The 24,590-nt window shown below is 56.0% G+C and overlaps 1 protein-coding gene across 5 annotated transcripts in view; it reads left to right on the forward strand.

The window, feature by feature from the left end:
* Window positions 1–331: 331 nt before the first annotated feature.
* CSNK1D (casein kinase 1 delta) overlaps window positions 332–24,590 on the forward strand; it is a 37,669-nt gene continuing 13,410 nt past the window's right edge. For 4 of the 5 annotated variants that reach the window (XR_014000559.1, XM_081162562.1, XM_081162560.1 and 1 more), the window contains exons 1-8: window positions 343–759; window positions 6,875–6,985; window positions 16,786–16,934; window positions 17,339–17,567; window positions 17,902–18,072; window positions 18,529–18,677; window positions 20,682–20,853; window positions 21,229–21,368. Coding sequence is in view for 4 of the 5 variants with exons in the window: in XM_081162562.1 (XP_081018688.1) it covers window positions 684–759; window positions 6,875–6,985; window positions 16,786–16,934; window positions 17,339–17,567; window positions 17,902–18,072; window positions 18,529–18,677; window positions 20,682–20,853; window positions 21,229–21,368 (1,197 nt within the window). In the remaining variant the exon portion in view is untranslated. Of the gene's footprint in view, window positions 760–6,874; window positions 6,986–16,785; window positions 16,935–17,338; window positions 17,568–17,901; window positions 18,073–18,528; window positions 18,678–20,681; window positions 20,854–21,228; window positions 21,369–24,197; window positions 24,262–24,590 lie in introns of all 5 variants that reach the window. The other variant, XM_081162563.1, reaches the window with a different exon arrangement.

Consider the following 24,590-nt stretch of genomic DNA (forward strand, 5'->3'; position numbering starts at 1 on the left):
CGGGCTGGACGTCGGGGCGCCGCGCGCGGTCCTGGGCCCCCCTGCGCCCCCTGCGCCGCTCTCCCGGCGCCTCCCGCGCTCCCGCCGGCGCCCCGACAGCCGGCCCCGGGCCCGTCCCAGGGCAGCTGGCTTCCCCGGCGCCCCGGCCGCACGCGCAGAGCCCGCACGCCGGCAGGGGCCGCGCCCCCGGGGCTGCGGCGCGGAGCGGGGGGGCGAGCGGAGGCGGGGCCGACGGCGGGCCCGGGGGTCGCCCCAGGACGCCCCTGCGCGCTCGCCCCGCCCCCGGCGCGCTCGCCCCGCCCCCGCCCCGCCCCTCGAGCGGCGCGGCCCCGCCCCCAGGTTGCTAGGGGAAGTGACGTCACAGCGCGATGGCGGCGGCTCCTTCAGGCAGCTGAAAGGAAATTTAGGCCCAGGAGATCCGAGTCCATCCGTGGCGGGGAGAGGGCGAGAGTGGCCGGCAGAGGCCGGAGCAGGGGCGGCGGCGCTCGGACTGTCCCCTCCGCCTCGTATTGTGGCGCTGGGAGCGGCGGGGCCGCCGGAAAGCGATGGTGAAAGCGGGGCCGTGAGGGGGGCGGAGCCGGCAGCCCGACCCGCAGTAGCGGCAGCAGCGGCACCGCCTCCCCGAGCTCAGACCCAGGAAGCGGCCGGGAGGGCAGGAGGGAGCCGGGCCTGCCGCCGCCGCCATGGAGCTCAGAGTCGGGAACAGATACCGGCTGGGCCGGAAGATCGGCAGCGGCTCTTTCGGAGACATCTATCTCGGTGAGGCGCCCGTCCCTGCCTCGGCCGCCGCGACCCGCGTCCGCTCGGCCCTTCCGGCCCGGCCGCCCCCCGGGACCCGCCGCCCCCCGCGGCTCTCCCCGGGCCCCCGCCCCGCCGCCGGGCCCCGCGGCTCCCAGCAGGAGCTCGCGGCCTGTCCGGGCCGGGCCGCGCCGCCGCCCCCGGGGCACCTGCCCGACGTGGGCCCGGGGCTGCGGGAGCGGCGGGGGTCGGCCCGAGACCCCGCGGTCCCCGCCGGCGGCCCGCAGCCAGACAAAGGGGGCGGGCGGGGCCCGGCCCGCGTCCTGCGCACGTGCGGCGGGCTGGGGGCGGCGGCCGGCGAGGCCCGGGCCGGCCGGAGGCACCCGCGGCCCCGCTGCCCTTGCTGCCGGCCCGCGCTGGTCCGGTCCGGGCCGGCCGGGGACGTGCTGCGCACCCTGTGCCCGCGCTGAGAGCCCCGGTGGGGGCCGGGGGCCGGCCGTGTCCGGACGGCGGGCGGGAGGCCGGCGCGGTGGCGGCGCTGCCCTCGCGAGCGCGCCCTCGGCTGCCAGGCCGTCGGGTAGAAGGGACGCCGCCTCCCGTCGGCGGCCGCAGCGCCCCGGCTGTGCGGGCCCCGGGCAGGAGGGCGCACGGCGGGGACGCGAGGCGCTCGGGAAGGACCCCTGTGCGTTTCCCAGGGTCTGGGTGCGAGTCGCTCCAAACCCCCCGCCCTGGGGCGCGTCCAGCTGGCCCGCGGCGCGGGTGCGGAGGAACTGCTGTTGCGCAAGTTTGGGGGTGAACTCTTCCTGCGGCGGCTGGGTGTTTCTCTGGCTGGTGTACCTGTCACGGAGGGTCGGGAACGGCTTCGTGCGGGGCAGCCCTGCCGCGGCTGCTCGTGCCTTTCGGGGCCTGGCCGCGCGCGCTCCCCGCCCCTCCTGCCGCCGGGTCACCCGGAGAGGACGCGGCCGCGCCCCACCCCGCCCCTCCCGGTGGGGACTTCAAACCTGCGCCCTGTGCCTCCTTCCTTACCCCAGGGGTAGCCCTGCTGCACGCTGCACGGTTGCTTTTGAACCTGTATTTCCGCCTACTGCCCTGCTGAGTGAACCCCACTTTGGAGACATTTGGATTTTACTACTTAAATATTTATGTCCAGCAGTCAGTCGGTTGCATCCTCAGCAGCGTTTTGGGAGGCAAAGTGCTGCGTAAATGGCAAGCTGTTTGCCTTATTTATAGAACAGGTTTTTGGCAAAACTTTTAACCTAGGATCTAGGAGCTGGACTGAGAGGCCAGTCCATTAGCCACCCTTATGCGGGAATCAAGAGGAGATATTTTAACATTTTTTGTCCTCTGGCCTTAGACTTTGCCAGACAGCTCTTGGTTTCCGAAGCTGGGTTCAGACAGTCGCTTGGGGGGAGAGTTGTCAGGTCATTTCCTGAGATGTAAGTTCTCCAGTGGGGAGTGGGAACTCCGTGGGAACCTGGTCTGCTTATTCACTGCCCTTCCCTGGGGAGCGCAGTAGCCACTAGGTGCAGATCAGGCTGACAGGTGTCCATGTGTCTAAGGTGGGTGGGGTGGGTAGACTGTGGCTCTCTCTCCTCCTTCAGAGCACCCATACAGCACCCATCGGGGGTCACTTGGAGTTACTTGGTGGGGCTGAGCACAGCCAGGCTCTTTCCCGCAGCGTTAACTTGGGCTGCGTGCTACCCCAGAGACCTCATTAGCTGGAGTAAGTTGTGGCTGGAAAGGTGGGTCTGAGGGTGCTCACCACATACTGTAGTTAGGGGTCAAAGATGAGGTCCAAAGAGCATAGGATGGATTGAGTCATCTGTGCCGTAGTTTTTTTTCTGTTTGTTTAGGCCACTGATTAGGCATTGCCGGAGGAATTGAGGCCTTATCCTGAAAATCGGTAGTTCTCTGTCATCATTAGGCCATCGAGTTTGTTTATTTGTTTGTTTAAATATATCTTTATCGATTTCAGAGAGAGGAAGGGAGAGAGAGAGAGAAACATCAATGATGAGAGATTCGTCATTGATCGACTGCCTCCTGAACATCCCCGGCTAGGAATCGAACCTGCAATCCAGGCATGTGCCCTGACCCGGAATCGAACCACAATCTCCCGGATCCTAGGTCGATGCTCAACTGCTGAGCCACGCTGGGCTGGGCATTAGTTCATTGTTTTGCTATTGGTCAGAATGCTCTTGACTCCACCAGGTAGGTTCACCCTGTTTTGAGCCTGGTGTTGGGGTTGTGGATGTCCACCTGGGACTTTCTGTGCTTCCGTACCTATGACATTGGGAGGGAAAGGTGGTTTTTCAGTTCCAAGAGGGCCTCATGCACCAGGAAGGCCCAGCATTGGCCTGTCTTCCGGGTAGCCTGCTGCTTAGAAATGGTCTTGCCATGTGTGCCCTGCCAGGTCAATCCCTTGCTTCCCAAAGTCTCCACTTCATGGAGGTGGTCTCTTGGAGCTGTTTCTCCAATGCCTGGGCTTCAAAAGTATATGTACTGGACTTGGGTCACCGTGGACTGCAAAATGTGTGGTCTTGATCCGCAGTCTGCCTCCTCTTAGCTTGACAGATCCTGAAGGTGCCTGGGAAGGCCTCAGTGCTTGCTCACGTGCTGCAAGAAGGAAGCCATGTCACTCCTGACCTCCCTGTCTTAGCTTTCACAAGCTTCAGCCCCTGGTTGCTGGAGATGACTTGAAGCCCTGTCACTTTGCTTTCAGGGTACCTCTTACACATTTGATAACTGAAAAAAGGGCAGAGCCAGTGTCCTCAATATGGACCCCGTGCTCCCAACCCCAGTGTGAGCAGTGGACCCCCGGAAGAAGAGTGTGTGTGCGGGGCAGCCTGCAGGGACCGGCTGTGTGGTGGTATGTGGTCAGTATAGGTGCTGCTCTGAAGTTCAGCTGTGTTTGCAGAGTGCCTGCGGGATGTGTGGCTGAGTGGGACCGTGTGAGCTGTGCTCGGAGCTGTTCTCCACCCTGTCTTGGAGGTGGGTGGCCGGTCCTTGGACCTTCTCATTCCTGATGTCAGAATGGAGGTTTTCGTTCTGCCAGCTGTTGACTTTGGTACCTGACCCTGTCGCTTGTCAGTTTATCACAGGACGGACTATGCGGTCCACTTGACAACGTGCCCAAACACTTTTTTGGTGCTAAAGTTTAGGAACCTCTTCATATCTGATTTTCATGTTTCCCCTTGCTGACTTTCATGCTCCCCAGCAGCACTCACCAGGGTGTGGAACACACAGTAGGTGCTCCAGAGTGCTGGCTGGCCAGTCCTCACCTGCGTCCCTCAGGGTGGTGGCCTGAGGGCTCTAATGAGAAGTCGGGACACCACCAGTTGCTTTGTCAACACTTTCCCTGGGGGTGACCTTTGCCCTGCAGCTCGGAGGCTCCCTGTTTCTTCATGGGTGTCACTCCTCAATGGGAGGTACCTCCCTGTCCCAGCATGGGGTCAAGCTTGCTGGGGTTAGTTTCACTTATTTGCCATCTGCCTTGTCTGCTCAGCTTGAGGGACACAGTTTTGTTCTCCTAGGACAGCACTGACCTGGGTCTGAACATAGACTTCCGTCTGCCTCGTGAGGAGTACTTTTGCCTGGCAGGAACTGAGTGCTGCCCAAGGCGAGGCTGTGTGGGAGCTAAAGCCCCTTAGTGTAAACAGACGCGGTGAGGAAACACTCGCCACTAGGCTTTGACTTGTTCCGAGTCTGGAACCAGAGCTCAGTGGTCTCTCTTAAATTCCTCCATCTTGAAGTACTTCCAAAAGTCACCTGCTATGAAGCACCAGGTTTTGCAATTTGTCACAGACTGATAGTTCTGCAAAACAAGATTAAAATGGTGCAGCAATGTCATGTTGTCATCAGAGCTCCACGGTGCTTCCTCGCTGTCCTGTGTTTGTCCCTTCCTGGAGTGTGAGGCTACTGTAGGCCATGGGAGGTGGGGCAGGGCTGCAGACTGGTGGACCTCAGTTCTGTATAGTGGCCTCTGCTGGTTGGTTTCCATGGAGGCAGCCCACCGTATGTGCCGCTCTCATGTTTGTATAGCCGGGAGCCCATGTAGCCCTTCTTGTGTCATTACACCAAGGCCATCTCTGTGTCTCTGATCTTGGCTGAGGCTGGTCCTGTTGCAAGTGATCCTGAGGGAGGTGGCTGAGTTACAGGTGTGATCCTGATGGAGGACTGGCACCATGGTTGGAGGAGGAAATTCCTATGGGTTCCAGAGTTGCCTGTGGTCATGTGCCCCACAGACTGTCATTTTGCAGGGTAAGTGATCTATGTTAAGCTTTATCGGCCCCAGTGGGTGGAGCTAGAAGTTCATCCACCTTCTCCAAGGCGCTGGTCTGGTGGGTAGTCTGTGCAGGCCCAGGCTGTTTTTTCACTGCGTCCTAGCTAGGGTGGCCATGCTGAGTGTGTGGAGTTGCTGATGTCACTAGTAAGATGAGTCATCCTTTCCTCCTGGGCTGGCGAGTTCAGTTCCGGGTTCCAGGTCCTCACAGGAACTCTGAGTTCATTTTTCATTTGCACAGTGAATTTTATGGTGAAGTCATTTCTCTTGTAATTGGATAGATTGTCTCTACTGCAGGCAGACATAAGGACATGCATTACCTGCCTGTCTCTGAGTGCCTAAGAGTCTTTGTGTGATGGGAAATGAACCTTAGACCGAGAGGGCCACAGGCAGTGGTCAGATGGGGGTATTCCCACTGAACCCAACACTGGGGACTGGTTTTTGGATTCAGGCTCGCTAGATGTGGCAGCATCCCATGCAGCCGTCTGAGCAGATGAGAAGAGACTTTTCTTTGGGTTTCTTGGGCATTTACTGGATGTTAATGTAAGCAGGTAGCTCTCCTGCTGGTGGGTCACTGTTATAATGCTGCTTTTGGTCTTCGAGTCTCTGCATGCTTTGTAACCATTACCCTGTTCACCTCCACAATTTCCTGGTGAAACACACTGCCAATCTCCTGGCCAAATGTAGGCGGCAAGAGAAACTGAGTCACCAAGCGCTGGTAGAAGGAAGTATCTCAGGTCCTGTCGGGGCCACTGGAGCCAGTGTTATTTGGTTCACAAAGAACTGTACTACTGAGGAGGAGCCCAGTGTTTCATCCTAGGAGTGCACCTGTGAGGAAAGCCAGCAGAGTGCTAGGTATGAGCCGTGGAAGACTTCTTTTTCTGTTCTCTCCTGTTAAACCTCCTCAAGGAAGGACTTGCAGGCCCTTTTGGGTCAGATTGGAACTCTGAAGCATTTGTGTGTGAAGCAGGAGGGGTGGTGGTTGTCGCGTATCCAGGTCCGTATTGGAAGAAAACCAAAGATAAAATATTTGTAGATAAAAACTCCTAATTTTACCTTGAAACTCATGGGCTGATAATTATTAGGAGGTATTAGCAAACATATTGTGTTTTAGTACAAAATTAACACAAAAAGTGTGTGACAGGTACGTGTTACATAGGTGTAGTCAGGGCTTTGAAAACGAGTTCACCCTCCCAGTCTAGGGTCAGTAAGAAACGCACAATGATGTCCTGTTGCCTAGGAAGCATGAAGCTTACTGAGGGCCGCCACCCCGGTGTCCCTTGGCCTGGTCTATGATGGGTTAGCGATGAGCACTGTGGCCCTGGGAGCTGAGCCTATTTTAGAAGTACCCTGACTGTTCAGAGGGGTGTGCGGCTGGGTTCCCGGGCTGGGTGAACTGAGGTCATAAAGTGTTTGGTGAAAGCCAGCCTTCCCTCGAGAAAGGTGCATGTGTACCCACAATCCTATCTTGGTAGTGCAGGGGCACGGGACCACACAGAAGGTGTTACAGGAACATGTGGAGTCACCTTGGGGTTGACCAGCAGGGTGATGGGAAGATTCAGAGCAGGAAAGATGGGAGACTGAAGAGACCCCATCGGCCTTCTCTGGGTCCCCTAGTGACATGATCTGAGTGGGCATGTGCAGAGGTGGGCGATGGGATACCAGATTGGACTTTCCTATATGTGGTATATGCCCGTTTTAAATAGGAGGAAGGGTCATCCTCTTGGGATCTGTGGAAGTGGAGAGCTTCCTTTGGTCCCTGGAAGTTTCGGATGGTGCTCCTGTTCCTGGCTACTGTGACATTGGGTTAAGTGGTGGCACCAGGTAATTAACGCTGTGCTTTTCTTTTTTTGCAAGGTACGGACATTGTTGCAGGAGAAGAAGTTGCCATCAAGCTTGAATGTGTCAAAACCAAACACCCTCAGCTCCACATTGAGAGCAAAATCTACAAAATGATGCAGGGAGGAGGTACGGCCTTTACCTGTTAAAAAAGACAACCAGGGTTGTTTGATGGGGGGCATGCATCCTGAACCAAAGTCTCTGGTTTGTTTTGGGAAAGGGAAGAAAATGCCCACGCCCTGGACTGAGCTGAGTGGTCCTTTCAGATGCTGTCAGACGGGCCTGCAGGAGGCCTCACTCGAAAGAAGTTCAGTCTTTTGGCTTAAACACTGCCTTACCTAGTCTCATTTCACGTAACAGTATCTGAACTGGGCTTTGTGTGATTTTGATTTCCCAGGACTGCTGGTCATCTTTGTGCCAGCTCGGTCACATGCTTTCCTCTAGCTTTGGGGGGGTTCCCTTCAGACTTTACTGAGTGAAACTACTGCGCGCCTTCCAGCTCAATTACTGTCCCAATTCTGTCCCCAAACCTCCCCTTGGGCCTAAGGGTGTCTGATGTCAGAAGGTGCCCATTCTGACCTCAGTCTAACTTTTAGAATTCTCTGGATTTTAAAATTGTTTCTCTAATGGAGCAGAAAGGGATTTTATGGGGGTGGGGGTCTCAGAGTCTCGGAGATGCTGCAGCATGGAGTGGGCTGACCACTGCTCCCAAAAGGACCTGGGAGCAGAGCCTTGTGTGGGAAGGACGGATGCCCTGCTTCCTCCTCAGAAGCACTGGGGCACTTGCTAGTAGAGGCGGGGCTTTCCCTCAGGATAGCCTTCTGCAGCGCTATGTCGTATTTTCCCAAAAATGGTGTGTCTGCTGCTGGAAACCAGCACTTGGTACACACAGCACAAACCGTCCTGCGTGGCCCCTCCCCAGGGGTGTCATTGTCTCCCGCTCGGCGTTTCATGGGACCATAGAGGCCGTTGACTGGCTCACGGATGAAAACTTTCTGCCCCTGTGGTCCCAGGGAGAGGTGCGCAGAGGACCCAGCCAGGGTGCTTGCCCTCCAGCGGCTGCAGCAGAAGGAAGTTTGTCAGGCACAGCTTTTAAGGTGGTGACCAGTAGAACGAGGTGACTCAGGTGTAGCCGTCATGGGGGAGGGGCCTAGTGCTGAGAATGGAATAAAACCTCCCAACTTAAAGGTCTGTTGGCTCTTAAAGGAGCAGCACCTCTGAGAACTCCCAAGCTGGGGCACCCCTGTGCCTCGTGGGGCTGCCCTCTGCACGTGGCACAGTGCAGGAGCACCCCTCGCCCAGGTTGGAAGGATCAGAAATGTCTCCAGACAAAGCTCAATGCCCAAACCAACATTGCTTACCATCTGAAGCCTGTTCTGGGAGATGGGGTGCCACCTACTCTCGGTCTTCCCATGCCCCTTCTCTGGGACCCTGTAAGTGTACCCAGATTCTGCCATTCCCACACAGATTGGGTTCCCCTAGTTTCTGATGCACACTCAGTGGGAGCTTTCTGGGTGTACAACCTGTGTTTTAGAGAACAGTGTCCAGAAAAGCAGAGCACACCCTTCTGGGAGTGTTCTGTGAACTCATGGACCAAGACCGTGCTGAGCCTGGCAGAGAGGACGTGGGAATCTGCTTTGCCCAGAGAGCAGGGCCTCTGCTGTTCACCAGCTTTCTACATGACATCCCCTGTGGGTGCTGTAGGTCACTCTGTTGCTATCAAGGGACAACAAGCACCTTGTGGCTCTTCTTTTTATGTGAAGTCCTGGGTTTCCTTGCAGGTGGTGCATGCTGGAGGCTCGTAGGGCTGCTTCGCACTGTCTGGCTTTTACTACAGGTTGTCCATACCCGTGCTCGGGTGGTGGTGGATTGTGCCTGGCCAGGGAGAACTGCGGCTCGGTGATTCCGAGGGGAGTAATTGGGTAAACACACGTCAGTGTCAAGGATTGTTAGAAGTGTTTTTTGCATGTGCTGGCACAGTTACCACCACACCAGTTCTCTTCAGTGGGTATCATCAGCCTCATGAATGAGGAAACCAAGGCACAGGTGGCTACAGAACTTTCCAAGGACACAGATGTGAACTTGTGTATGTAGTTCCCAGGCCATTGGTCTGTTCCCAGGAAGAGGTGAGGCTGCCCTCCAAGGTGGCCAGAGGTCAGGAATGTGCCCCAGACCTTCCACGTGCCCCACATCTGGTTGGGAAGAGACATAAAAAACCAAAATAGCAGAAATCAATTTAAGTAAGTAATGTTGGTGAAGGACTTGGGTAGACACCAGGTTTTTATCAAAATGTAGTGGACTGCCAGGCAGAACCTAGAGGCCAGCTACTCCCGATCCTGCTCTCGGAGCGGCGGTCGACCTCCTTCAGTGGCCCCTTGGTGGAGAGCATTTGGTTCATAGCTGCTCTGGTCAAGGCTAATGGCTGTGGATGGAGGGCACTGGGCCCTTTGTATGAGTCCAGGGCCTGCCCTCAGGAGCCACAGCTTCACCCATGTCACCTCTCACTCCTCTGGTGCCTGGCCAGTTCCCACATTTTATTTCAGTCAGTCATGACCTTTTTACTACGAAAAGGTGCATATGACAGGTAGATTTCAAGAAGACTACAGCAGACCCCCACGATTCCCACCTCAGTGCCTGCACACCCACCCAGCACTCCCTTGAGGAGGAAGGAGTAGCCCAGTCTCTCCTGATGGCCTTGCTTAGCTTGTTTTTAAATGTTTGTTTCCCTGTCACCCCCCAAGAAATCTGTTTTTAAAAACCTAATGTCATTGCATAGAAACCTTTGGTAGCTTTATTTTCAATTGTTTTAAGGTTAAGTGGCCAAAACTTTGTGAACATTTGTATTTGCATTGATGCTGAGTCCCTGTGTTTATATTGAAACTTCTCACAAACCTGGCTTAACCCCTGGTCTTAACCCCACCCTCACCCCAAGGTATGTTTTGGTGTCTGGACTCCATGAGAGTTCAGAACTTCCATCCTGATGGCATGTGGGCACACACCACCAGGTCGCTCTCCTCACCCACGGCCCTATTCCAGCACAGGGCCCGTCACGGCCCTCCAGCTGCACAGGTGCGTTTTCAGATCCTGATCTGCCTGGCACAGGTATCTGGTGTCGCCGTAGCAGCCTGTGTACAGGCTGAGGAGCATTCTAAGAATGGGTATTTTGGGGGGCTCCAGTGGCCTCCAGAGAGTCTACCTAGGACGCCCCAGAGTTAAATGTATAGATTTGTGGTATGGGGGGGGGAGGAATAGAGGAAGCAGTACGGTAGGAGTCAATTTTTAGGACTGACCTGGCTCTACATAGAAAATAGGGAAAGAGTGCCCTGGCCGGTGGCTCGGTTGGCTGGGCATCATCCCAGGCATCAGAAGGTCACCGGTTCAGTTCTCAGTCAGGACACATGTCTGGTTTGCCGACAGGATCCCTGGTAGGGGGCATGCAGGAGGCAGCCAGTTGATGTTTCTCTAAAAAAAAACAGTAAAAAAATTTTTAAAAAAAAGAAAAAATGGGGAAACAGGACAAAAAGAAGAAAGGATGGCTCAGGACCTTGCTGCAGCCTGTGTTTCAGACCGTTTGCTGGTATGAACCTTTTGTCACAGATGCTCTGGCGATTCTCCCAATAGAAGAAGAAGCTGGTAAACAACAAAGCCCTAGAAGTGCACGAAGGAACATAATACATTATATTTACACCTGCCGGGCTGCCTAGTGGCCATTCACTAAATCAGTGACACGAAGCCCAGGAGCCGCAACAAACAGTGACTAGGCGGCGAGGTTGGGGCGGTGAGAATGCAGGATCAGACACGTCGCCCAGTGTGCCCTGTTGCACGGACCCCAGTTTGACACGTGAGCCTCCTTAGCTTCCAGGACACTGCCCACTGCTGTTCAGGCACCATGGAGCTGAGGCAGGGCAGCTCACATTAAAGGTTAAGGATTAGGGTCCTTGCTTCCTATAGCCACCCTGGCAGCTTGGGGTGGGTGCAGAGGTATCCTTAACATCCTGGTGACCTCACGTTTTCTACAGACACACATGAGTCCTGTGGTGCCAGGAGGCCTGGCCAATCCAGAAAGGACCTGGTGGGTGAGCGGGTCTCTCCTGGGATTGGAGGCCCAGAACAGGAATCCTTCCTTACCTGTAAACACCCGTGCCAACCTCTTCCTGTTCACACTCATTCCCAGTCTTCCAGGAGATCACAGCCTGGGGCCCCAGTTAAAACCTCCTGTTTGCATTGAAAGTTCGGGGCTTTCTTGAGGACACTGGCCAAGAAGCCAGTTCTGATTGGCAAAGTGAGGTGGTTGGGCAGGCTGTGCACTCAGATAGGTGGTCTCCATGGTGACAGAACATGTTCCTGCTGTGCAGGCCCCTTCGGCAGCCGACTCAGCCCTGACATTTCTCATGGGCCCCAGAACTAGCAGCACAGGAACACAACATCAGAATATTTATATCAGGAAAAAAGTTAAAATGCACAAGATGAGTCATGCACACAGCTAGCGCCATGGGCCCAGGAACTGGGACCCACGGAGCAGTTGTCCCAGTGAATGGCATCCAGTGGGGTGTGTGCTAGCTAGTGAAGGAACAGCACGCCTGCAGCTCGACCCCAGCCACCCCGTTTTGCCTCATCCTAACCCACTGCCCAGGACAGATGAGCACCCGACCCCAGAAGTGGGCTCTGAGGAGACAAGCACTGGAAAACCCTGCCTCACCCAAGACCATCCCTCCCACAGAACGGAGGGGCTTGTGGTTGGGACGATCAAACTGCTCTTGTACTTAGTCTCTTCACTGACACAGGAAATGTCATCGTTACACATTCTTTAAAAGGAAAACAGCTTCCCTATCCAGGCCACTTTGAAAAGCTGGAGGTTCTGGGAGTGGAGGGTCCCATACAGCATGCAGGTTTTGAAGGGGTTCCCCCAAAGGCCTTGAGTACACTGCACAGAGAATGGTTGGAGTGCCTCTGCCTCCCCTCCAGGAGGGAAGAAGGGTAATGCTGTGGATTCCGGCCTGATGGCAGTGTCCTCCCTTTCTCTGTCCACGCTCCTTGAAACCCCACTGTTGGTTCTCCTTGTAGGGCAGGGCTTTGTCTCCCTGGAAGCAGTCTGGCTTGGCTTTCCCTGTGAGCTGGGCCACCACGTGTCTGATGCTCTAGCAGAAGGGGCATTTCTGGGACTGGGGTGGGAGCTTGGTTCCTTTGCAGGATGGTCTAGACCTCCACAGCTGTGACACCTGTCTCTGTCTTCCTTCATCTTCTCCCCCTTGGACACCTCACTCCCAGGACAGAACACCTACCAGGGCCAGTGGCTGGAGATACTCCAGGCCTTTGGCGGACTTCTGAAAGCTCAACTCCATTGCCTTGCCCTCCTTTGGGCTCCAGAGCCCTCTGTGCAGCCTACTGAGGATCAAAGTGCATTGGGGGGGTCAGTTGTGGCCGTGGCACAGCAGACGCAGACAGGAAGCCTAATCTCGTGTGCATGGTGACCCACTTATGGATGCCAGCCCCGTGCAGCAGCTGCAGCTCCCGGCGCCTTGTCATAGCCACCTGCAAACTGCTGGGTGCGTGCAGAGCCCACAGTCCACTGAGCCCCAGGGCCCTGGTCAGGCAGCTGCTGGCCCCAGAGAAGTCCAGAAACACAAGTAATTTTTAAAATAGTTTACAGTAGCCAAATACAAACCATAAATTGACTAGGAATAAATCCTAAGCCAGGTAAGACCTGTATGCGGGAAAACATAAAGCTATTGGAGGGTACCAAAGACGACTTGCAGGCTGAGGCACTGTGCTCCTTGAGTAGAGGACTCGGTCTGTTCTCCCAACGTTCCTCGATCCAGTGGGATTCTGGTCCACACCCAGCAGGGTGTTTCTTTCAGCATAACAAACTGACTGGAGAACTCCCAGAACAGCCAAGGGCCAAGCCTGGCTAAAACACTCCAAACGTCAAAACTCACAGCATCCGGAAGGAGTGGCAGCCCGAAGTGGAGAGCACATAGCATCCAGATAACGGCTTCTAAATGTCATTCCCACAAGGAGCCCAGGCTGCTGGGGGAGGTGGCTGATTACAGGGTGGGGTGGGCAGGAGGTGAGGCCGTTTGGATCTGGATGTGGCCCATAGCACACAGGAGTGAGCTTGGAGGGACATCTGTTGGCCAAACTTGAGATAACTGGAACCTCAGAATGAACCATGAATTACAGCCCATGGAAGAAGGGAGGGGCATTTGTGAACCCATAGTGTGCCCACACAGTTAAGCTCCACAGAAAAATGAAGACAAGCAATCCATTGGGGAGCTACCCCTTTGTTGATGGGTTCAGGTGTAATCGCCGATGCATGCAAACAACTTCAGGGGAACGGGGCCTGACACTGCCCTGGGAGCTTCATCCATGAGGACTTAGTAAGAGAGAAGGAGCTTTTGGTGTCTGGCAGGTAGCATCTGACAGGTGGTCTGACCCAGCAAAATCCAGATTGAGGATTGTTCTGCAGAATTGCCTGAACTCCAAAAATGTGAGTGGTACAAGGTTAAAGGGCCGTCTAGACTTCATGTGATGCGTGTGGCTCTGAGTGGACCCTGGGTGGGGGAAGCTGTGAAGAATTCGCTGAGTCACGCAGGTGGGGAAGTGTGTGGACTGAGATATGTCGCTGTGCCGTCTGCTCAGATGTTGGCCGCGGTGGTGCTGCCCACACACATGGAGACAGGAAAGGGCCTCGGCGCGGACTGGAAGGACCAGAGGGCCCTGTAAGCACATGGTGCTGACACGGTGGGCTCTCTGCCTGTCTCACCCAACAATCCACCTCCAGGGCATGGACGTCAATATGAAGAGAAACGAAAACATTCTTAGTTTTTAAAATCAGCTTTGTCAAGGTGTAATGAGCAACGTATTTTAAGTGTGCAGTGTGATAAGTTTTGCCACGTTTATGCCCTCATGAAACCATTACCATAATCAGGAGAGGTGGTGTATCCATCACCCCCCCTCTGTGCCTAAGCACCACGCCTCCGCTGCTTCCCTGGCCGGTTGCATCCCCTGGCGCTTCTGTAAGGGAGCTGTCCGTGCTGCGCGTCAGCCGTCTCTGCCTTCGTGGTCTGAGGCACCGTGGGCGTATGCGCTCACCTGTTCGCAGACGCCTGTGCTCCAGGTGTCGGGCCTTCCGAACAGCCACTGCAAGCTTCTGCGTTGGCCCGTGACTGTGTATTTCCTCTTCTCATGGGTAAGCAGCTGGGGATGGGGCCTCGGAATCCAGCTGGGGGTGTTTCACATCTGCGTTGCTTGAAACTATCGGCCTAAAGCTGTTTATAGTATTTCCTGTTAGCCTTTGAATTTCTAGATGCACAGTGCCCCCTCATTCTTGATATTGGTAGTTTGCGCCCTCTCTCCTTTTCCTGGGCGTCTGCAAAAGTCATCTTAAAGAACCAGCTTTTGGTTTCAGTGTTTTCTCTGTTGTTTTTATTTCATTGATTTCCACTGATTGTTTACTTGTGCTTGCTTTGGGTTTCCTAACTCTTCAGAGGGAAGCTGAGACCGTCAGTCTCTTTCTAATACAGGTGCCCACTTGCTATAACCCCCCAGTACCACTGTCACAGCGTTGCCTAAACCCTGCTGCTCTGGGTTTTCGTTTTCATTTAGTTCCACGTGCTTTCCAACCCCCTTCTGATCTCTTCCTTGATCCAGGGGTTATTTAATTTGGTGTATGTGTGGAAATCAGCCATTTGTTATGCTTACCAATCTATGGGATTTGGAAAGGGCACAGCTGGGAAGTCTTGTATCTGCCTCTGTAACATCCATGGCCTCGTCTGAAAGACTCAAAGGCTGAGGACTGTCATTGTGGTCACTCACCTGCCTGGTGGCTGGCACTGCTGTTACCAGGGGCTGTGCAGCGTCTGAGACCTTTGCCTATTTGCCAGCACACCAGTTGGCGAGCCATGGTTTCATGGGTGCTGGCAAAAATGAGAGTCCCTGACTCCAGCAAAGGGATAGCAGCTTGAAAGGCATGGGGAGACACCGAATTGTGTGGCTTCCGGGTGAGGGCTGCACTGTCCCGTGTTGAGACAGCCCACGCAGCCTGCAGGGACAGGCAGGCGCCCAGTCTTTCAGAGTGTATTGCGTAGCTCCCAAACACTTGGGAAATCCTCAGAGCTCTCCATTACCTATTTCTGATTGAAGGACACTGTTGTCTGAGAACATGCTTTGTACAGCCTGAGCCCTTAACTTCAGCGAGGCCTGTTTTGTGTGTCTGGTACACGCCCGTGCTTACCTGGGGTGTTCTGCTGCAGAGAGGGACTGGCGCTCGGTCAGCCTGGGTTTGTCTTTGTCTCGGCTTCGTGTTCTCCATGCTCTGTTGGCAGCAAAAACACTTCAGGATTATGTTCTCTGAAAAACGGGTGCCTTTGTGGCTATGAAGTGACTGGTGCCTAGTCATTTCCGCCAGTGTTCTGAGCCCTCTTGTCCTCCCGTCTGTCCTGTTTGTCACCTGTGTGTAAGGCACTCAGCGTGTGCAGTGCGCACAGAGGGTTCTGCTCGTCTCTCTGATCTGAGACAGTCCCTCACCTGGGCTTTGGCGATGCTGCCGGGAATTCCTGTCACCAGACTGAGGGGAGTGGTGTCCCTGTCCTTTCGCGCAGTCATGGCCGTGGGAGGGGCTCACTGTTTTCACATTTAATGTGACTGGGGTCAGGCGATGGGTGAGTCTGCCATCTTGCTGCTGGTTTTTGTCTCATCTTTGTTTCATTTTCCGGACTTTTTTGTCTTCTTTTGGATTAACCAAGTATTTTCTTAATGACTTTTCTTATGGTAAGCGCCTCTGTTGCCTTATTGACCATCCTCTTATTATTCTAGTGGCCAAGGTGGGGTCTGTCACGTACGTCTTTACGTGTCGCAGTCTCGTCAGTGGTGCTGAGACGTCTGGTGTGGAGCAGCGGAACCTCTGAAAGTGCGCTTCCTCCAGCCGTCTGCACCTCCTGCTGTTGTGTGCGTGTGCGTTACCGTCTTTGTTTAAGCCGCCCTGTCTAAGGTGTGCAGGGTGAGGTTGTTCACTGCTCTCCGCCCTGTGGATCCCGGACTTCCTTCCCTGGCATCACCTGCTCTGTGTCTGGGGAGGAGCAGGCGAGCAGAGCAGTCTTCTGGTGCTTGATTCTGCACCTTGCTGCGTCGGGAACGTCCTGTTTTGTCTTGACTGGGGAGTGCAGCCTATGCTTGCGTAGAATGCCAGTCTTCCTCAGCACTTGAAGGTGGCTGGGCCTCCGCCTGTTCTGATGAGAAGCTGCGGCCCCCTTGTCTTTGTACCTCGGTATGTGATGTGTCTCTCCTCTGCTGCTTTGAAGATGTTCCCATCCCTGGTGGTGAGCACCTTGGCTGTCGGGGGCAGTAGTGTGAAGGTCTTCATTGGCTCGTCCTTGGGGTTCATGGAGCTCCTTGGGCGTATGGGTTTAAATGATGGCGTCCAGCTGTTTCTTTGGTGTGACGTCTATCCCGTCCCTTCTCTCTCCTCTCCTGGGGCCTCTGGTTTCAGAAATGGCTGTGGCTTGAAGTCCCACACTGACTGCAGCTCCATTGGCTGTCAGCAGTTTCTACAGATCACCTGCCTTCAGCTCACAGTGTCAAGTCTGCGTGAACCCACTGTGGGTTTCCACCTTGCACACTGCAGTGTTCCCCTAAAAGTTAGAGTTGAGTCTTCTATGTGTCTCCCAAGCTGTTGGTTCATGAATGATGACAAGCGAGCCACCCTAACGGAGGATGTCAATTGCAGGGGACCCTGGGCGCTGCTTCAGCCTGCACCCCCCTCTTCCCTACCCCTCTGTCCTGAATCTACACCCACACACAAAGTAGGCATCATATTCTTGCCTTGTGTTCCTGCGACTGCTGCCCACCTGACCCTTTTCAGGGAGTCACAGTGTGAGTCAAGGTCTTCTGACCCCATCTCCAGCCTCCCTGAAACACCCTATCTCTTCCAGTGGGTATCCCCACCATCCGGTGGTGTGGGGCAGAGGGGGACTACAACGTCATGGTGATGGAGCTGTTGGGACCAAGCCTGGAAGACCTCTTCAACTTCTGCTCGAGGAAGTTCAGTCTCAAGACTGTCCTGCTGCTGGCCGATCAGATGGTAAGAGTTTGTTGTTCTGAAGCGATGGGTCTGACTCGCGGCACCTCTCTGTCCACCTGGTGTGCACAGGGTGGAAGTGGTTGTTCATTAAGCTTTGCCACAAGGTAGTGACATGGGAGGTTGGGTTTGGAGAGCCACTGTGGCCAAGGCACAGTACACTCATGGGAGGCCTGACTGGCAGTTGGGACTGCTGGTGCAGCTGCTGTCTGTCCCCCGGGAGAGCCCGTGAGAGGGAAATGCCAGGCATGGGGTGAGGATAGTGGGTTCTGTGTTCCGTCCCAATAGTTGAGCAGCTGCTTTGGCTGAGGGTGCAGACGCACAGCTCCAGCAGGGCCCTGGCTGCTGGGCAGGAGCCGCCTCCAGGCGCTTGTCAGGCTGACTCCACCCTGCCGCTCTGCCTGCAGATCAGTAGGATCGAGTACATTCACTCCAAGAACTTCATCCACCGTGACGTGAAGCCCGACAACTTCCTCATGGGGCTGGGGAAGAAGGGGAACCTGGTCTACATCATCGACTTTGGCCTAGCCAAAAAGTACCGAGACGCCCGCACCCACCAGCACATCCCCTACCGTGAGAACAAGAACCTCACCGGGACGGCGCGGTACGCCTCCATCAACACGCACCTTGGAATCGGTGAGCCCTGGCCCTGGCCTAGGCTGCCTGGGCACATCTGGCATAGCCCAGGGAAGGCAGCCCCGGGGGACCAGGGTCAGTACTTGGGGTGGCAGAGGTGGCAGAAGGACTATGGAGATGGGGTTCTGTGAGGTCGGGGCTGGCTCTCTGGCAGCTGTGACATGGTGTGGCTCACCTGGGTGTCACAGTTCTCTAACAGCACGTCCAGGGAGCTTCTGGTAGAAGGAAGGGATCCAAGTGTACTTTCCTATGGTCTTTAGAGTTCATTTCCACAGTAAGTGTGTGCTTGCTGCTGGCGTGGGCTGGGTTGGACATGGTTCCCTTCTGTTTCCAGAACAATCCCGAAGGGATGACCTGGAGTCTCTAGGCTACGTGCTCATGTACTTCAACCTGGGCTCCCTGCCCTGGCAGGGCCTGAAGGCTGCCACCAAGAGGCAGAAGTATGAGCGCATCAGTGAGAAGAAGATGTCCACTCCCATCGAAGTGCTGTGCAAAAGCTACCCGTGTGAGTGTCCTCGGGGCTCCCCTTGTCAGGTGCCCCGTGAGGCCAGACTGCTCTGTGATACTGCATTGTCTTTCTTTTTTTGGAAGATTTTTTTACTGATTTTTAGAGAGAGAGAGGAAGGGAGAGGGAGAGAGAGAAACATGGATCGGCTGCCTCCTGCACGCCCCCTACTGAGGATCAAGCTCGCAGCCCGGGCATCTGCCCTGACGGAATCGAACCAACAACCTTTTGGTGCCCAAGACGACACCTCACCGACTGAGCCACCCGGCCAGGGTGATGCTGCATTTTCTTAAACTTTCCCCAACTCCTCAGTTCTTCATAGTGTGGCTGGTGTTTCAGTCCCTATTTTGCCCCCAGGTGTGGAGCGTGGATGGTACACAGTGATGTTACCTGTTGCATGCTGGCTACCAGTTGGGGATGTTGCTGGTTAGCTCTGAGTTTCTTGTTGTTTTACAGCCGAGTTTGCCACATACCTGAATTTCTGCCGTTCCTTGCGTTTTGATGACAAGCCTGACTACTCGTACCTGAGGCAGCTTTTCAGAAACCTATTCCACCGCCAGGGGTTCTCCTATGACTATGTGTTCGACTGGAACATGCTCAAGTTCGTAAGTGGCATCACCAGCTTGCTGACCTCTCAGTGTGAGCTGGGAGGTCACTGAAATGGTAGCTCTCTCTGGGGAACCTTTTATGTAAAGACCACAGGGCAAGGAAATGATAGCTCTCTCTGGTAATGTGGAACAGCCCACCAGCAAAAGGCCGCCAGCCATCTGGTTCCTGTCTTGTGTGAGAGGCAAGCTGTCGGAAGTTGGGGTTCAGAAGGCACGCTTGCTGCACCCGGAGCTGGGCTTTCCTGGCAGGGCTTTGGAGTCTGGCCTGTGGGTTGGTTCCACCTGAAGGCAAGAGGCTCTGAGAGCCAAAGTGCCCGTCGAGGGGAAGCAAAGGCAGACAGGACAGACATGGGGGTGTCTACAGGTGCGGGCTGCCCAGAACCAGGGCTATGACCTGAATGCCAAGCCTCCTTTTGTTGAAAAATCATTTTTTTATTGTTCCCATCAGCCCTGAAAGTATTGTGGTGCTGACTCTGGGACATTGCGATGTGGTGGCCGCTCGCTTCTTGTGCAGGTGTGGCCAAGACTGAGGCTCCTGCACATGAGCTGAGGACCTGCTGAGCATCCTGGCCTCCACCCCTGGTGGGCGGCCAGGGGAGGCGCTGGATGTCGAGTCTGACCTTGGCCCTGCGGCAAGCTGGACTTACGCTTGTTACTCAGTTTGTTCATTAATTGCACTTGAGAATGCTGCAGGGGGTTGTGGGTCGAGCCTGAACTTTAATTTGTTCCTGATGAAACAAGCCGCCTATCCAGGTCAGCTCTGTGAGTTCAGTTAATTAATCCTCAGACATCAGGGCCAGAATTCCAGTTGTTCCAGAACTTCCTTTTCTTTTATTAAAAACTTGTTCTATGTAGTTATGAGCTTAAAGTAGACATTGGAACCTTTCCAGGTGACAAAATCTGACTGAGGCTCATAACCTCCTCCTCAGGTACAAAACAGGAAGCCTTATCCCTGCCTCAGGGCGTAGGTTCTTGTGCAGGGGGAGGGTCAGGTGGCTGCAGGCCCCCCCCCCCCAAGGGTCCGCCCACAGAGCCAGCCTGACCCAGACCTAGCCTGTGTCATCCATAGAGAGCCAGGTGCTGGGAGGAGGGGCGCCCCGGGTAGCCTTTCAGTGACGGCCGTTAGTGATGCTGCAGATACCCAGAGTCTGGACATCAGAGTGGACCTCATTTTAGGGCTTGGCTAGCTTTTTCTATAAAGGTCATGTGGTAAATGATTTTGGCCCTGCAGTCCGCACGGTGCTGCAACCACCCGGGTCTGTGTTGTAGCCAGAAGGCCGCTCTGGGCAGTGTGTATATGTGGGCATGGCTGCCCAGTGAATTGATCGCAGAAGTAAATGCATCTGGACTTGGCCTGAGGGCCACAGTTTGCAGGCTCTCTCGGCTGGTCAGGCTAGGAACTATGTGAGCTTCATTGTGCGGTGTCCTGTCCTGGCTGTACCTCGTGACATGCAGGGCCCTGTGCAGCAGCTCGTTTCTTACAGAGAGTGAACGGCTGCTTGTGTCTAAGTCCACTACATGGCCCACCTGGGACAAACCTGGTCTCTGGCCTCCTCGTGCCATGTGCACTGGCACCACATGTGCCCTGGGGCCAGAGGTCTGAGCTGAGTGGACCCCTCGGCTCTCCACATGCTGCCGCTCGCGCCTGCTTCTCAGACTCCCCAACTGTCACGACCTCAAATGATTTTCTGTCTCCGTATGCATGCTGACAGAGAAGATGGCCACCTAGCTGCCTGGGTGTTTGGGGTTGGAGGAAGTGCCATAGCCATGGGCTGGGTTTCCTCTGCTGTTCTGGGAAGTCGGAGGAGGCCCATTGCTCGCTCCCCACTCTCACTGTGTGTTGTGCTGGAGGGAGAGGCGTCTCTCAGGCTTTGACAGCTTCACAGCAGATTTGTCCCAAATGCCCTGGTGTTCTCTTGAGTTGCAGGGCACAGCCAAGGGCCTTGGGATATTCCTCAACAAACCCAGCTCACTTCTGGTCTCCTCCTCTTACCTTCCTAGGGTGCCAGCCGGGCAGCTGACGATGCTGAGCGGGAACGCCGGGATCGTGAGGAGCGATTGAGACACTCCCGAAATCCAGCCACCCGTGGGCTCCCTTCCACGGCCTCAGGCCGGCTGCGGGGAACACAAGATGTGGCTGCTCCCACCCCCCTCACCCCTACCTCACACACTGGTGAGTGGTCCCCAGCAAGAAGTAGGGTTCTGTTTGCGTGCGATCTCAGGGGGAGCCAGCTTTGAGCAGAGTCTGGGTGGGTGGCTGTGCCTTCTGGGGGATGCCTGTGTCCCCCAACTCCCGAGGGCAGAGAGACAGGGAGCAGCCTGCGTGGCACTTTCAGGAGTTTCTGTCTCACAGTCTCTCATTTTTTTCATGACACACGTCCCCCCACCATCCTCTAGATACCCACTCCCTCCCCATCCCTGACAGCATTGTACGCAGAGCCCTGGGTAGCCCCTTTCACAGTCCAGTGGGACGTAGGATGGTGCTGGGGACAGAGCCCCGTGGTGGAGGGTTGGAAGACCTCACTCCACCCCCTCCACTCCCCTTCAGCTAACACCTCTCCTCGGCCCGTGTCTGGCATGGAAAGAGAGCGGAAAGTGAGTATGCGGCTGCACCGAGGCGCCCCTGTCAACATCTCCTCGTCGGATCTCACGGGCCGACAAGATACCTCCCGCATGTCCACCTCACAGGTATGCGTGCCCAGCTCGCCAAGGGTGGGACACTGGCCACAGGCTTCTCCGTGTTTGGACTGGTCTTTTGGGCTCTGGACAGAGTGGGGTGAGGATTTTAAAGGGTTTGAACTGACGAGGGATGCTGTCCCTTGGCTGCTTTTCACCCCCTTGGTCGAGAGCCTCTGAGTCCAGCTGTGGGTACAGGGCTCATCTCCCACCGTGCTGGGACAGGTAACGGGGCCTTTTCTCTTGCGCTGCCCGGGCCCTAGCTGGCCTCGGGGGCTCAGCGTCTTACCTGTGCACACTTGCCACGCCATGCCTGCTAGCACTGGGTGTCTCTCGTAGGCACACCCAGCCTTGGACTCCTCTCACCCTTGTTGGTCAGGCAGTCCCCTGGCAGAGCCTGGCCGGGGGAAGGGCTGCTGGCGGTCATGTGGGGTGGGGTGCACAGAGGCCTATTGGGGCCCAGGAGCTGGTGACATGCTGTGGTGAGAGTTCCTATCTTGATGTCCCTCTGCATTGATCCTCGGGAGGCCTGGCCCACACGTCCTCCGTGTTTTCCTCTCCCACTCGGGCTCCCACTGCTGCTGCTCTGTCTTGCAAGCGCCTCTCAGCACAATAGCTCTCCTTCCTCCATTGAGCCCAGGTCCCCATCTGTGGTAAGGTGGTTAGGGGTCAGGAACCTAGGAGCCGTCCCTCTCTCCCTCGACCTTTCCACGGGGTGTCCTGGGGGAGGGCTGGCCCGGGCTGTGCTCAGGCAGCCCCTCTGGTTCCCTGTGATGTCATCTCTGTGTACCGGTCAGCTCGGGCCCCACAGCCGGGCCTGCTGGGTGTGGGGTGTGGATTGTTGGCAAATGGGGCGGGTTGGGCACAGTGGTCAGAGTACAGGGTCTGAGAGCTGCAGGACCCACTGACCTGGCAGAGGACAGGTGTGCTAGGCAGGGGCACTTCTCACCAACGAGTGATTCTCCTCGACACGGGTGGGCTCTGGGCCATAGCGTTGTCCCAGAGATTCAAGATGCATGGGGTGTGAATGTGAGGCATATCGGGCTAATGAGATGGGACCTCTTCCTGCCCCTGGCCTCCTCCCCACACCCAGCAGGGGTTTCAGGGGCCTCTTCCCATGAGCCCTAGAGTCCACAAGTTAGCAGCTGGGAGCAGGTCCTAGGAGCTGTCCACCCCCAGCTGCATATATGGTGGCTCTGTGGCCCCGGACACCTCAGGTGGGGGCATCCAGCACCTATGGATGCCAGGGCTCTGTCTGTACTCGAAATCCAAGTGTTGGGGACCCAGGCAGCAAGGACAAAGGAAAGGAACAAGCCTAACTTTAAAAAAAGAAAAGGTCTGATTGGTTTGGGATCATTGAGGAAATGTAGTCAGAGGTCCCGCAGGTGCGAGGCACTTGCAGGTGCGAGTCCAGCCTTCTCCACCCAGGCCAGCCTCAGCCTGCTGGCCCCCAGCGCTGACTGCACGCAGCTCCAAGGCTGTTCCTGGGAAGTCTTAGCTGAAGCAAGCTTGTAACCCCTTATATTCCTGTTCTCTGCTCTCCACCTGAAGGAACAAACAGCCTAAATGTGGGTGGGGTCTCTTGAGAGATTTGGTTTGGGGGTGTTTCCCCTTCAAAAGCAGCACCTCAGCTTTCGTCACTGGTCACTCTAGAGATTTTCTGAGGACCTTCACTTGAGGGCAGGAGCCCTGGGGGAGGTGTGTCCCGATGCATCATCCCGGGCGTGGCTGTCTCAGGTTTCCTTGGTCACCATGGATGCTCCTTTAGGAGACTCTGAAAGGCCCTGTGTCCAAGGACATGATCTCTGCCCCTATGGGACAGTACAAGGCTCCTTGGGAGACTCAGGGTGTGACTGCCTCCGATGTCTGCCCTGGCGGTTTGGAAGTTACGGAGTAAGTGGAGTCCCTCCCATTTCCATGACTCTGTAGCCTCCAATCACACTTGCTTCCCAAAGAAAGTGGGGTGAAGGAGAAGCAGCCATGTGTGTGCCACTTTCTCCATGGCAGCATCTCCTCTGCTCGAAGAGGTGAGTCCGGTGCCTATGTGCCTGGCACAGCGAGGTGTTCCAGCTCCAGCCACTGCCAGCCCGTCTTTCGGGGACCTGCTGACCCTCTCCAGCTGGGTGTGGGGGCATTGGCCCCTATGTCCCTTGTCCTGACCCCTGGCCATCTTGCGCTCACACTCTGCAGGAGGGGAGCCGCTCCTCCTTGCACCCACTTCCTTCTCAACGGCAGCTGGTGCTAGACCAGCTCCCTGGGACCCCAGTCCCTGCATTCCCAACTTTGGAATTCAAGTCTGGCCTGTGTGGCCAAAATAACACGAAGCCCAGAGGGCATCTGGTGGAGGAGCTTGTGCGACGAACATTCTTCTCTTGGTCCAGCAGCTCTGAGGGACTAGTGCTGGTTCCCGGCTGTTGACTCTTTGTATTAGTTTTAATTCATAGGGTCCCACCAGATAAGGTCCCACCCTTCCCACGTTAGTGAGAAGATGCGCCCAGCCCCCGTCCCGGGAGTGCTGTCCTCGCCCCTGCCCAGCACAGGCTGCTCTGGGCAGTGAGCAGCACCAGGGGCGGCTGTCTGGCATTGGTTCTCTCGGCCCCTTGTTGGCCCTGGTGGCAGGTCATCCTGGAGGAGCAGCTGTGGCTGCTCTTGTTTGGGGGCAGTTCGTAAAAGGTGAGGCTGAGCTCCTGGGCGGTTCCTGGGGTTCCTTCTGAGGCCCCCGGGCCAGTGATGGTGAACCTGGTGGAGGCGAGGTGAGGACTCGCTTCTAGAAACAGGAGGCCTCATGCTGGGCCAGCCAGCGGCACCCTTACCAACAGCTGTCTTTTCCCCCCACCTCAGAATAGCATTCCTTTCGAACACCACGGCAAGTAGCTGCACGTCTCCTGTTGGAAGGCAGCACTGGGTGAGTGTGCTCATGGCCGGTCTCTGCAGACAGCAGGCGCCAGGGCGGGGCGGGAATAACCCCTCGCCAAGGGGAGCACAGGTGGGCTTGGTCGTGCATGTCAGTGCTGCAGAGTGAGGTCCCTCTGCCTTCTTTCCCTTGAGAGGATTCCAGAGCAGCTGTGGTCAGGTGCCCAGTCTGGGGTGGGGGGCAAGCAGACTGCAGGGGGTTCCTAAACGGGTGACTCCCAGGACCTGCCCCCTGTGTGAGTCAGAGCCCGGGGCTCTATGTGCACTGGACCCAGTGGCCCCAGGACACCGCTGGGTCCCACTGGATTGGTTGTGTTTGGG

This window comes from Miniopterus schreibersii, assembly GCF_964146895.1.
Source record: "Miniopterus schreibersii genome assembly, chromosome: 16".
Lineage (NCBI taxonomy): Eukaryota > Metazoa > Chordata > Mammalia > Chiroptera > Miniopteridae > Miniopterus > Miniopterus schreibersii.